The sequence below is a fragment of the Dermacentor albipictus genome, chromosome 5 (genome assembly GCF_038994185.2).
Source record: "Dermacentor albipictus isolate Rhodes 1998 colony chromosome 5, USDA_Dalb.pri_finalv2, whole genome shotgun sequence".
Lineage (NCBI taxonomy): Eukaryota > Metazoa > Arthropoda > Arachnida > Ixodida > Ixodidae > Dermacentor > Dermacentor albipictus.
Window position 1 is genome coordinate 68,894,569 of NC_091825.1, and position 14,098 is coordinate 68,908,666.

The window sequence follows — 14,098 nt, forward strand, 5'->3', positions numbered from 1 at the left end:
GTACCTTGGCGTCTTCATCGCGTCGGCGCACCTCAGTGTACTTGTATATAAGAAATAAACAGATTCCCATTGCTATAAAATGTGCTTCATTCTATCACTTTAATAACTACACTCTACCATCTAAGCGGAACGGATGCAGATAAAAAGCAAAGGAACGTTGGATGAAACATAGTATGTTCGTTAAAATCACATAAAATAGTTTTATTAGACGTCCACGCGATGGTATTCAGGCCAACCACTCGGCATTTGTTTAATGAAAGTGCAACCAATGGAAAGGCCGAAAGATGATGAAGAAAATTATAAAAATGCCTGCCACCACGAACCCACTTTCATTAAGTTCTTTGATTCGCACGGTACGTTCACTTTTTCACCGATACTATAGCGAGAAGAACGTTAGCGCAGAAAGCTGTAAATGGCAAAAGCCCATCAACACCCACTTTTACTTTGTTGGTAAAAGATGGTTAGAATAGTGAAGTATAAGACATTCGACGCAAACTTCCCCACTCAGACTAGACATTCCAGCAACCATTTCAATGCATTTTGGTGCATTCCCTGGACAAACAATGACGAGATAACCGCGGCTATGCTCGCAAAGTTCTATTTGAGACAATCAGCACGTCCTTATTTCCAGTCCTAATTATTTAGTTCTGCAAACGGAAGCTCTGCCATTGCAAACAAGTGCATGTAATGGCGAACGAACCAAAGACAGTGCACGATGGCTTAGCCGAGGAGCAATGGTGCCTTCCTGCATGCCTAGAATAGCTTGAAACAAAGGGCGTGAAATAGGCAAAAGAGATGCAAGCATCTCTTCAGTGCGATCTCTCTATTGTTCCGGGAGATGCATTCTTCTTTGTTCACCGGTCCCGTCAGCACAATTACTCAGGCTAGCGGAATTCGAAAAAGGCTGGCGCAGAACTGGTATACTGTGATAGCCATGGAAATTCACAGGGAGCAACTATAAAAACCAAAACATCTATTCATTCTTAGCTTCCTGACACTCTAATACTGAGAGCTCCAACTATACGACGGGGACTATTCGAAAAGAATTAACGTTGTTTTTTTTTTACCTTAGCGATGGTTTCACAATGCAGAAACCTATGACAATGGTGACTGGATTTAGGCCACCACTTCATATTTTGTTGTCCCAGATTACGCGTTTCATACATATAGTTTAGCGATCTCTATGCCAGAGACGGAAATACCGTTTTCCCAGAAATGAGAATGATGGGAGAAAACTAATGTCACGTCAAGGTTGCATGTCGTGCGCGCTAAAGAAAGCCGCTGCTTGACTCTGACAACGAAAGTGTGAGTGAAAACGATGTAATAGAGTTTAGTTCTTCGAGGGAAGAGAATTGTAAGTGTTGTCATCGCTTAGAGTGTTGCTCTTCGAGCTAAGATGTCGATGATATCCTACACTTCGCTTCGTCTACCGAAAATGATCATTCGCAAAGCGATCGCGACATCAAAGCACTCTAATGTACAGCTATCCCAAACTGTTCGATTTGTGCAGTGAGCACTCCACGATTGATTAAAATTTCTTGTTTCCTTGTCGGTCACGCGCCCTCAGGAAATACACGAATACTTGTCATCCGATATGACCTGCACACGCTAATTATGCATGACTAAACCAAACAAAAGAAACCTAATTATTTCCAGTTCTACGCATTTTTTACCATCAGCCCTCCACTAATGGTGAAAACTTACCGTGCTGTGCCCACATCACCTGTCTGTCACACGCGTCGTATCTCACCAAGTCAAACGGAGATGTAGGCATTAACGTTGGATTGATATGCCGAACGCAATTTTGCTCCATATATATATATATCCGCTGACTACCCTATTCCGAACAGAAGATGGCTGCCCGCCGGTAACTCTGGCACTGGCTGCTCGGGTGCTGCCGGGGAGAATGATTTATTTCATATAATAAAAATTCTTGCGTTGCCTCTACAACGTTGGCGAGCTCTTTTACCATGTACACCACTTACCTTTGCCAAGTTATCTTACCTGAGGATCCCTTTTAGCGCCAGTTTTGCCCGTCCGCTTAACGCCACAGTGATTTTCTGCCAGACACCGACAGCTAAGCAAGCAGAAGCCGGCCAATCGCCAACGCCAACACTGCCGTCCTCATCTGGTTATCCACTTTCACTGCGCTAGCCCAGCCCCACAAAAAACCTTTCCTCTTCCGCATGCTCCTCGCCTCTGGTCAGCCAAAAAAACAAAAACAAAAACAAATGTGATGGTAGGCAATGCTATTCGCTTTGAAAGCAAACAAACTTTTCATTTGCCTGTTGAAACACCGCCGTGGGTCAGCGCCCGATGCTTGCCTCAGTGATTACGTAGACTTCAGATCAGGAGACTGAAATAAAATCATATTGGAACAGTTCTATGTTATAAGGCCCATTGACCTGGCCGGACAGTGGAGCAGCGTTTTCACGCTTAATACATCAAGCTAGTTGGTCGAAAAAGCTTTAGAAGGGTTCTCAATGAAGTTAATTTTCAAAATACGTCATTGAAAATTTAATTACGTCACTTTTGCTCAGAATAATGAGGCACTTCAGGAGTTAACCCGATTGACTTCTCTGCATAAGAATATTTTTCTCTATTATGTATATACCAGCCATATTAAGAAGGAAAATATCTGCACAAGTACTATTAACGTAAGCACAGTTGCCAAGTCTGACTTCGTTCTCTGCGAAGTATGAGGGGGCGTAAACCTCTGGCCATTGAGTCGTAGAAATGCGCTCATCTTCGACAGACAACAACAACAACAGCAACAACAATAACTCAGAAGATGATGGATGGATGGATGGATGGATGGATGGATGGATGGATGGATGGATGGATGGATGGATGGATGGATGGATGGATGGATGCAAAACTTTAATAAGGTACTGAGGTACGTGACTCAGCGTGCTGCGGGCCGCTCCCACGTTGGGAGAGTCAGGCCTTGCCCGACCGCCGCATCGTGGGCCCTCTGGACAGCCCATAGTTGCGCCCCGGCATCGGCGCTCTTGATAGCGGAGAGCCACTTGTCCTCGTTGATTTGTTCTGTGCCTCGTAACGAGGGGCAACGCCAGAGCATATGTTCTAGGCTAGCGATGTCATTGCAGTGCCTGCAAGAACTAGTAGCATAGGTGTCGGGATAAATTTTGTGGAATAAAGCCGGGTTGGGATATGAACCTGTTTGCAATAATCTGAGGGTCAATGCCTCCGCTCTATTTAACTTCTTGTGTGGAAGGGGAAAGTCTCTCCTGCCGAGGTAAAAGTGCTGCGCAATTTTGTTGTATGTGGTCGGTTGATCTCTGTTCTCCACCACTGCGGGCCGGCGTTGGAGTTCTCCATGGTCGCGGAAAGCGAGACCTCGCGCCTTGGAGTGGGCCAGCTCGTTGAGGTTTGTGGGGTCTCCCATGATGGATCCCATGAGAGCGGGGAACTACGTGAGAGTGTGGGTGGCGATGCTTTTGCCGTCGAGGATGCGACAGGCTTCCTTACACACAGTGCCAACGCTGATGGCACGGATGGCTGCCCTGGAGTCGCTAAAGATATTGGCATGTCCGTCGTCCAGGAGGGCCAAGGCAATGTCCACTTGCTCGGCCGCACGCGATGACGTGCTTCGTACCGAAGCGGCGTTAACGGTCGAACCCCTGTGGTTGATTGACACTACCGTGAAATTGTTGCTGTTGCCATACTTGGCCGCGTCAACGAAGCAGCTGCCGCCAGGGAGTTCTGTTGCACGGCGTAGGAGCGCCACCGCTCTGACCTTCCTTCTTTCTACGTTGCGCTGGGGACGCATATTGCGCGGGGCGGGTGATATGATGATGTTATCTTTCTGCTCTTTCGGAAGGCCCTGGTAGGCGTCTTCGACAGTGGCCGGGGGGACGCCCATCTACGAACTTTTTATTCATTTACCCTGTAACCCACTATGGAATATTATGCTGTAGCATCATTGCAATTGAGATTCTTACAGCTGCCTCAGTACCTTGCACAACATTTTCCTAGAATTCTCTCCTCCTCATATAGCGTTTTGGTTGTCTGTTCCTAATTTACTTGTTTTATTTTTAGCAGCTGCTAAGCTTCACCTCGGGCAGAGGGCAATTTAAAATGCCCTCCCCAAATTCGTCTAGTAGGCGACATTATTAGAGGTGTCGTTTCCACTAAAACGTTAATATTTTCTCACATGTTCTTTAATTATTCTCTTCAGTTTCGTCGTAGTTCGTTAGCAAACTGTTCAAGTTGTTTGCACACTTAATATTTTTCTCGGTGTGTGGCGACCTCTACTCGAGGGTCTGTGCCCTTTAACATCATCTTTAACATCAACGTCACGAGCGAAGTGAAAGAAGTACTCAACCAGCTCGCCACTTGACCTCAACATACTGTAGTCTAATCAAACGGAAATGATGTCCCAGAGTGTAGGCAACAAGAAACCGTCATTCGGCGCCCTGACGTACGTCATGCCCGGCCATCGCTATCAGCGACAGCCGCCTCGTCGAGGATGGAACGAGGCCAACGAACAATGGCTCGAGCTAGAACCGAGGCGCCAACTCGATGGTCAGCGGTCCTTCCTGGTCGCTCGGCCGGAAGCGATGCAGCGGCTGCAGCGGCCTATCGTCGACCGGAGGTCCACCGAGACTCACGAAGTGTTGCGACCTGCTCGACATCACGCTGTCGCCGGCGTCACTGCCCCGTCCCGTCCGGCCAGACAGGCGAGACCGCCGTGGAGCAGGATGTCGAGCTCGGATGATTTCTACGGCTACACTGACAGCTCGTCCTCCTACTGGGAGGGCCAGTCCTGGAGCGCGGAGGCCACGGTGACAAGGACGAGCGGCACAACCACGGGGGCCCCAACTTACATGTGCGGAAAGTACTGCATGAATTTTCGCGTTGCGCACGTTTGAAATGGGGCTTCCCTAATCAGTCAAAAAAAAGTTTTAAAGAAAGGAAGAGATGAGTCCGCTTTATTTCGGACAAACTTAAGTGTGTGCGATTTGAATATCCAAAGGACACCATACTCTACGCCGGACAAAAAGGAGGAAAGCTCGAACATGACAGGTAAAATTAAAAGTTATATTCTTGGGGTTGTACATGCCGAAACCACGATAAGGTTATCAGTAAAGCCGTAGAGGAAGAATCCGGACTTACCTTCACAGCCTCGGCTTCGATAAAGTGCACCAAAATTTAAGTATACGAATGTTTTTGCACTTCACCCGCATTGAAGGGTGGCTGTCTTGGCCAGGGTCGAACGTGCGAGCCCGAGCTCAGCCATGCACTGCCATCCCCACAGGGATACAGCGGGGGCCGCACCACTCACAGTAGCGCCAAGATAGCATATTTAGCATGTTATTCGCTCCTACTGTTATCCAAAGCTCGCGAGACGTTATATTCTGTTCTGAAGGTCTGTAATTTACTGCAGGAATACCTATCGAAAGAGCTCGGTGGCCTCAAAGCAATAATAGCTTTTAATTGCAGGTTCTCATGACTAAGATGTGCTTTTATAACGCCAGTAGTCATATGACAGAAAATGAAAAGCTCATAGTAAATATTGTTCGAATTAGTAGGGCTTTCCTATTTCGGTTCTTAAGAGCCATTGGTGATCGCCCGGCCAGTTTTGATCAAATACAATTTGATGTCTCGACTGGCCGACACATGTTTGCAAAAAACCCACGCTGGCATGTGTGAATCGCGTTCACAAAGTTACCAGGTGGTACTCTGGCAGGATGTACCACGTGGTGGCCATTCTGGCATGATTCGGCTCGTTGGCGACTGGCGGTAAATTTAGCTCGCTACATTTCCTTGCCGAACTTTGTTAGTACCCTATCCGTAAACAAACGCTGCATAATCGAGTGCTACAGTTTTGCTTCCCTTCCACGCGTACGTGAAACTCGCACGAACGCTACACTGCCATGCGAAACTGCATGGGATGACAGAGTAGGTTTCAATACCGGTGTGCCTCCCAAAGCCTCTGCTGCGTTTGTCCTCTTGAAAGATGACACCCTATTGAGGTATACTAGCTTACAGAATGGCAGTCTTCAATGGGAAAGTTGAAGTTTAATTTCAATTGAAATCTCTCTTCTGTACATCTCATTTCTGGTACGCTTCATATGCGCAGAAAATGTCGCCGTAAGAAATCCCGCCTACCGCAGGTACACGATCAAATAAGCCGTGGGAAGCAGTAAATTCTGCGCATGACAAGTGCGTGTGCTCAAATGCAGGTTGAAAAGCTTGGTTGCTTCCTTCTGTGGTAGTCATTACTCCTAATGATCAATTCTTTTCCTCGATTAAGTGACGTCTATGATATTCATTTACATCTGCAGTCCCGCTGGCTGTGTGATTAATTCTTTGTGGTATTGAGTAACTTCGCACTTGTTCCGCAAAGAAGACCTTTCTTTATTTTTTGTTTTTCCGCAATATTTCCTGCACTGCCTTGTTTTGTCCAAGTAATGTTTGCTGCCAAGATATATAAAAAGATGCTTGACTTGCCCTTCTCCCTAACTGTAATGCATTTGATGTTGTTTGTACCACTCTAATAATAGTAACAATAATTAGAATAAGAAGAATGCTCAATAATGAATGTTATTGCGCATAAAAGCATTTAGGCACATTTTCTGCCACACTTAAGCATACAGTTATTGTGCGTGAGCAGGCATCTCTCGCGTAAACGACCACATAGTAAACTTACGGGTATAGGATGCGCAACATGTTTAGGAATAAATGAGATAAAAAAGAAATTGGGTCACTTGAGGAAGTACACATAAGAGACATATGAACCTCAACTTGAAATTAGTGGAAATGTGGCTATATAGGTAAACAAAAGTTAACGAGAAGTAAAAAAACAAAGCTGCTCCAACGAAAACTACAGCAACGACGTCGTCGACCACTCCACGCCATGCTCGATGCCGGCTCTGTGGACGGAATCTGCGTCGTCCTACTCCATGGAAGACCCCAGCAGTTTCGCGGCGGCACGGGGCGACACCACCGGCAGCTGCGGCGTTGGCGCCAGCGCCGAGGACTCGGCCGCGGCTTCGGCGCGCTCTGCCTGGCAGTCGTGCCTGCCCGTGGTCGGACTGATGGTGCTCACGTCCCTGCTGCTGGGCACGGCCGTCGCCACCGTGATCCGCATGGCAGACATGCTACCGCTCCCGGCGGAAGCGCCCCAGGCGATCCCGCAGACCACGCTCGATGACGGGTTCGGCGACGTCGGGAGCATGATGGCGCCTCGGAGGTTGCTGCTGCAGCCGACGCTCAGGGCGGCACATCCAAGGTTAGTGCTCCGGAAGTTACGCCACTTCTCCTCGAGCTCGGAACATTGTTAGATTTATAAATGGTGCCGGAGCCCAGAACACTTTACCTCGAGTGTGGGATGGCAAGCCGAACACCGTCAGGGCTGACCTCCCACTTTTTGCTCCCCTTGATTTTCCTCTCTCTTTTCTCTAAGTTTCGCCGTCGGTATCAAGGATGATCTCATTTCGTCCATAAAGAAATAAAGACGCACCATTATATTTCCCCTGCGCTCAAGACATGCGGATTTCGAATTAAGTGAAGAGGTGGCACACTGGTTATCCAAGACACCATAATAATCCACTGATTTATCTAAATTCGCATCTGCAAAACCACACCCCCACCTAATAGTCATTAGTGGCGACATGTGCCCAATCACGTAACTGAAAGCTTATGGGACGGTGCTAGATATAAAAAAAAACTTCCAATGCTGCACAAATCAGAGAATAGGGTTCGCTTCGTAGGCTGAATTGGGCTGATGACAGAGAGCACTCACCGCGGCGACACCGTGCCTATGCCGTGGTGCTGCTTTTAATTTTTAATTACAGGGATCATTCAAAGAGAGAATACGTCTTCCTGTGTGCTTATACTAGAACACTAAGCGACGAAGACGTCAGAACCTGTGATCGTTGCAACATCTTGTGCTGCCCATTGCAATGGCCGGCTATGTTTCACATGTTGGCTTAGCTGTGTGCCAGGCCTGTGAAATAATCATCGCGAAGGCTTTTCTGCATCTTTACGAAAGACAAAAGCCGTGCAGCACCGAACGATCTCTGCTAAATAAATCATGACCTGTTCACTTTGATTACCTACCTTGATTTTTTTTTATTTTCTATACCAATAGACATCGTGAAATTCAATACGTGCCATACCTGCAGGTAATTAATTACCCGCAATTATTTTGCTTGTTTCCTCCATTATTGTAACTTTCGCCTCGCTAGTATATAAATTTCTCGTTGTGTTGTTTCAAACCGACCGGTATTGGATTATTGACCTCAACAATCCTGCTAGTCAGAATAAAAGAATGAAAAAGACATCATGTTAGGATAAAAAATTACTTGCTGCTTATTTTGTGCGCATCGGGACAATATTTGAAATCGTCTTCAGGCTGTTGTCTCTGGTTTTCTAAAATGCCGCTGACGTTATGCCCCACTGGAAATAATCTTGCATTGTGTTAACTCTACGGCGCACCAGCGGCCTTAAAATAATTATTTTTCCGAGATATTTTACTTATTCCGATTCTGCTTTCTCGCATATATTGCCTTATCACCACATTTATACTCTCACTATGACAGGGCAACGTTTCGAAGCGCCCACGATCAGGTTGCAGTCAAAGGCGAGAGTGGCTGGGAGGCAGAAGCAGAGACGTCGGACTTCGAGGGCGCTCCGGCGGTTCGCGCGAGACGCAGCAGTAAACGCGGGAGCCGTCTTCATCGTCACCCCGGCATGCTAGTGCCGGCGAATGCCACGCGTCCGCCGTACCACATTGGGAGTGTGAGTGCACGTCTTTCCGTTCCCTGTTTTATGCGCGGTGCCATAGTCGAGATGAAGCTTTGGCTAGGCACAAGTGTCATTTCACGGTTCCCGCAAACTGACTTTGTACAGAACAAGTGGACATGTAAGACGAAATGAGCATGAACGGCATAAACGGGGGCAGACTTCAAATTTCCGTGCCCGTCTATGTAGTCTATGTCGTTGGTGTTTCTTCATGTCCTATTCACTTGCGTAACAGAAACTCACCTGCCAAGAACAATGAAAGAAGTCGCCCGTGGTTTAATTTCTTGGATCACTGTTTAACCGCATGCGAAAAGAAGTGCTCAACACAAGAAATCGCAACTGACTGTAGCGACATTTGCTGCGCCTGGAAGTGAGTTGCGTAGCAGTTGTCAGCGGTCGCCATAATTCTAATTTTCACACTTCACTTTTTTCATGTTGTGAAGTTCTTGGGATATTGTAATGTGTCCTTGCCGGATATGTACTATTCGAATGCTTCACCTTTGTATGACTGTTCAGTATTTCTGGCCAAGTAACTCCTGTGGTAATGGCAAACGAGGCCTGTACCCAGTAAGGCTTCTAATCTCTCTTTTGACATTGGTTCGAGCGCAATACGATTGTTATTGCCTAAAAAAAATAAAGCTAAAACTTCAACTTCAGTGTTTTAATCATTCGCAGTAATTATAAAACATTGAAAATAAATTTGAAACGCCAATAAAACATTGAAAATAAATTTGAAACGCCAAGCTACGGAACTAAACCAGTCTTCAGTGACCAGAAAAATGGGTAAGAAACAAATGCCTAAACAATAGCGTGCAATCATAACGTCAACGAAGGTGTTTTGCATCCTTCTAAGTCAGGAAGTAACTTCTGACTAGCGTTCTCATTTTTCGCATGCATGTCGTTGTTCGTTACGACAGAATAATAACTTGTATAGTGACCTGTAAAGGCTACATTTACCAAAACTTTCTGCAACCACGAAAGCCTCCATTTTTTTTCCTCCTTTGGCAGACTGCGCCTGGCTGCCAGAAAGCCTTTTACACATATTGTCATGGCAGCAACTCGGAATTCTTCTACAGCAGCTCCACGGATACCTGCATGCTCGCGTCTCACAACCTCGTCCAGCTGTGCAACCGAGGCCGGAACAAGTTTTCCTCCAAGCACCGATGCGAAATGCGTTGCTTGCGGAGTGAACAGCCTTCTCCGAACTGCCTGGAGAAGCCCGTGTTCGCCGCTTGCGGAAGGCAAGAGTATTGGGGCATTATTCCCAACTTCGTTTACGTAGATGGCAAGCACAAATAACTGCGCTACCTAGCAGAACCCCTAAAACAATTGGTGCTCACGCAAGAAGCTGTGCCCCCATTCAATTTGATGAAACGTATCACTGCTCATATTTCCTAAGCTACTCTTAAACAAGTGCTGGCATGACACATTCAATTTTTCTTTTCCTTTTGGAGCTGGAAAAAGAAGGTCTTATACGTCTAAACCCTATAAAAAATGTGGGCAAGACTTGGAGAGCCCTCAACAAAGCACTATCATGTCTTTTCTACGAATTAATTTAGGTTTCATTTGCCAGGTTCGCACAGGGAGTAGTCGCATTGCAAATGAGTGAATGAGCCTGATTATCAAAACGTCATGAAGTCGTACTCCCACGTGACCGCCTATGGCATCATAACATGACACGCAAAGCTGCTGGGAAATAAATCGGAAACTGGCTCGCACAAAAACCATCATGGACAATAGTTTGGGGTGCTCTACAACTGGCAAGTATTTCTTTCATTGGTTTTTGTGGTTTATATGACTTTCATTTACCGCGAACAATCAAAGCTCGATAACGGTATATTAGTGATCAAAAGTGTTTGTTTATTGTTGTGCGCCTTCATTTGCCTTTTCTCATAAAGGTGGCTGGCGCAATACCGCGAGGACCGCTATGGTAATGACGAATCGGATATTACATTCACGTAGGAAAATTTTAGGCAAGACGGACCATCATTATTTGGGAAAGAAAGCGCTACGCATTTTATGACGAAGATGTGAGACGAAGTAATTGGGATCTAGTGCATGGATGGTATTCCGGATACTGTCGTATTCTACCATGTTCTTCAATTTATTCTTCCAGCCGATAATATATGACCCCATTATGAGCGAACTTCAATGGACAAAATGCTCAACATCAAAAGTGGCTAAACGTCTGAAACTTGACTCGTGGCCGCCTAAAGAACTACGTATGATTATATACCTGAATCCCTCAAGTACCTTTTCCACCGCCGTGGTCGTACAACCCATGGTGGTGTTCGAAAACTTGCAACACAGAAAGTGCTGCACTTATATTGAGCAGTTTTACAGGCACTCTGGTTCATCAGCCGCGCGCTCCTTTCGCGATTGCGTGTTAAATACCTGGGCACAAGTGCGGAATCATATGTTGACAGATATGCGAGAATGCACACGTTTCCGCCACTACTCCACTTATACATGGGTACACATGCCATTGACAGAGAACGTAAAGTAATCCTAAGATGAGATGAATCTGTGGAGACGTTTGATGCGACAGCGCTGAATTACTCTCGCTGTGCCGACCAACTTGGCCAATCTGGCCCTATTTCGTCACCAACGTTCACTGCGATACCTTGTCGAAACTCCGCTGCTTCTTCATCTTTGTCGGCAGAATGCAATGTGTTAATTTGTACTTAGTCATTCATTGCTCTGAAACATTGTAAGAACAAATAAGCCCATCAAAATATTGTAGCTACTCTCAACTTCTGCTACATGAAGCACAAGAAGAGTGCATTTCCTGTGCGCAGCTATAGTACTCGCCATGTTTTCATGCCTGCTACACTTGAAGTGTCCCGCAGTTTTCTCGCGTGCATGTGCACTGTTGTTTTCTGTTTGCAGAAATTTAAAAGGGCACTGCAGCACAGCGCAAATATGATCATATCACTCACCTATATGCCTGAATACCTATCGACACCTTGCACCCATGTGCTGGCCTAACTACTAACCACCCGTTCCAAAGCGCAGTAACCGCTCAGGAAGTTGAAAGGCACTACCATTACTGTTTAATTAAAGGTGTGTCCTTCGTCAGTCCTTTTAGCAAACATTTGCTGTACACGCTCATGTACACGGTCGGCTAAATAGATATGCTACAGCATTTTATTGCGTCAATAAATTGTGATTGGATATCCAGCTTCGTCTAACCATAATAGCTTAAAGGGCGTGCGGGGGCGCAAGGCTTAGACCTAAACGAGACTTTGTCTCTTCATCTTTCCAGCGATGACTTCAAGTCACCGCCATGGTACTTTGACGGCAATAGGTGCGCGCCGTGGAGCTTTCCGTCTGGTCGCTGCCCGTCCAACGACAGTCTGGTGTTCACCACGGCCTCGGACTGCAGCAGCCGTTGCTCAAACCCGCGGGACACGCCGTGCTCAGCACCCCGACCCGCGGAGTGCGGGCGCAAGCAGCTGCGCTTTCCGTACTTCGCCGACCGCTCGCCGAAAGACGGGCGCGTACGCTGCCTGAGGCTCTCAGCTTCCGTTATTCGAAGCCACCTCTGCCTGGACGGGCTCAACCGATTCAACTCCTCGCTGGCGTGTGAAGACGCTTGCCGAAAGCCTACGACGTAGATGAAAACGAAAATAAACCGTTGTGCGTAAAGTCGTCGTGTCCTTGCAGCAGACGCTTGCAGGGCTGGCTTCTGGGTTACGCATTTCATTGTTTAAGTTATCCTTACTTATCCTCTCATATATTTCTTTGCCTCACTGTTTTTATATAACGCGCACACATGGGTTCCATTTGACAGCAGACTCGATAACGAAACGCGCGAGCGATATATTCACGGGCACCTTTGTAGCAATGCAGCAAACAAATCTACTGTGGCAAACTGCACACAAGTGACAGCGCCTCATAGTTCGGATTCCTTGAGCCCTATATCGTCAAACTATTCCACTCTGTTTTTGTTGCCATGTCCTGACGTCAAATTTACGGAACCATCGGCACAAGTATGGAGCACTAACCCACAGCGTTGTTTGAAAAGCCCAGTTAAACACGCTCCTTGTTTATAGGTCGCCACTTTTCTTTTGCTTTCAAAGCGAATAGCATTGCCTACATTGAGCAGATTTTGTTATCGAATTGGCCAACAAGAGGCGTGCAGCACGCTCAAGTGGAAAAGGATTGAATGGGGCCGAGTCAGCACAGTGAAAGTAGATAACCGGCTGAAGAGGGTGGTGCCAGCGTCTGCGATTGGTCCGCTTACCCTTACATAGATTGTGGTGGCTGGTCGAAAATCGTAGAAAATGGTAGAGGTTCCAGGGTGAACGCTAAAGATGGCGCCAGAACGGATTCTCAGTAGAGATTTGGCAAAGTGATGTCGCATACGTGCCAAAAGGGCACAATAACGTGACACTGCCCCTAGAAAATTTCTGTCATACGCAAATAAATTCATGCTCCACTACCGCTCCCAGTAGCTAGTGCCAGAGCAGTCGATGGGCAGCCATCTTCTTTTCCTTTCGAAACGGGGCAGCCTCCCGCTATTCAGAAAAAAATTCAGTTTTTTTTCGGCATGTTAGTGAGTCCATAACGTGTACACGTCACTTTGACGCTGTGAGTGTTCGTGGTTTTGTGATCTCGCGTGACAGAGAGGCGAAGTGGGCGCAGCACGATAAAGTTTCATCAATGGTAGAGTATTGTAGCGAAAAAGGCGTCCAATGATAAATACTTACATTTGCTTCGTTCGGTGTAATCACGCCTAATCAGCTTGCACAGATCATATCAGAAGCATTGCCATTTGTTGGGCGTGTTGGTAAATTGAAAACATATTTAGCGCCAGCAAACAAGGACGCCTGCGCGCACAAAGGAATGGACGACAAAGACGTGAAAAAGGACGGCAAACGTGGGCATCACCAATGAACAGCACGCACAGCAAAACACCGGCTGTACATAGTTGCTGGACCAAGTTAAATGGCTGCCAACAATGCAAAAACGCGAATAAAATAAACAACCATAAGCAGTATTAGCCATCAACAATGAAAAAAATGTATTTTTAGGTTCTACAGTAGCTAAGTGTAATTAAATGCGCAGGTTTTTAGGAATGTTTTCTCTCTAGTGGCTTTACCAGCCAGCGCTATTTTTCTTGCGGCGTTCATCTGAAGAACTACCAAAAGAAGTTCAGTGCGGTGCCGTGTGTCATCGGCGCAACTCCTTTCTGTAAAGGGTCCTTCAGAGTATCAAAAGGGGTTTACTGGAAAGGACTTTAGTTATGCCTGTGTGTCAGGCGTATCAGTTGTTCGCATAATTTCCCTATCTATTAGCTCCATCAAAACACCGAACTATCCGC

The 14,098-nt window shown here is 46.5% G+C and overlaps 1 protein-coding gene across 1 annotated transcript; it reads left to right on the forward strand.

The window, feature by feature from the left end:
* The first annotated feature begins 4,331 nt into the window (after positions 1 to 4,331).
* Positions 4,332 to 12,485, forward strand: LOC139060482 (uncharacterized). The gene is made up of 5 exons (XM_070539623.1): positions 4,332 to 4,852; positions 6,857 to 7,258; positions 8,571 to 8,769; positions 9,781 to 10,013; positions 12,038 to 12,485. Exons 1-5 carry the CDS (start codon positions 4,395 to 4,397, stop codon positions 12,387 to 12,389), a joined length of 1,644 nt encoding a protein of 547 aa, XP_070395724.1. The 5' UTR covers positions 4,332 to 4,394; the 3' UTR covers positions 12,390 to 12,485.
* The last annotated feature ends 1,613 nt before the right edge of the window (positions 12,486 to 14,098 follow it).

Coding starts and splice junctions, on each gene's coding strand:
- LOC139060482 (XM_070539623.1), top strand. CDS start 4,395: ATGATGTCCCAGAGTGTAGGCAACAAGAAACCGTCATTCGGCGCCCTG. Junction 7,259..8,570: donor CTCAGGGCGGCACATCCAAG/GTTAGTGCTCCG, acceptor TCACTATGACAG/GGCAACGTTTCGAAGCGCCC. Junction 10,014..12,037: donor GTGTTCGCCGCTTGCGGAAG/GCAAGAGTATTG, acceptor TCATCTTTCCAG/CGATGACTTCAAGTCACCGC.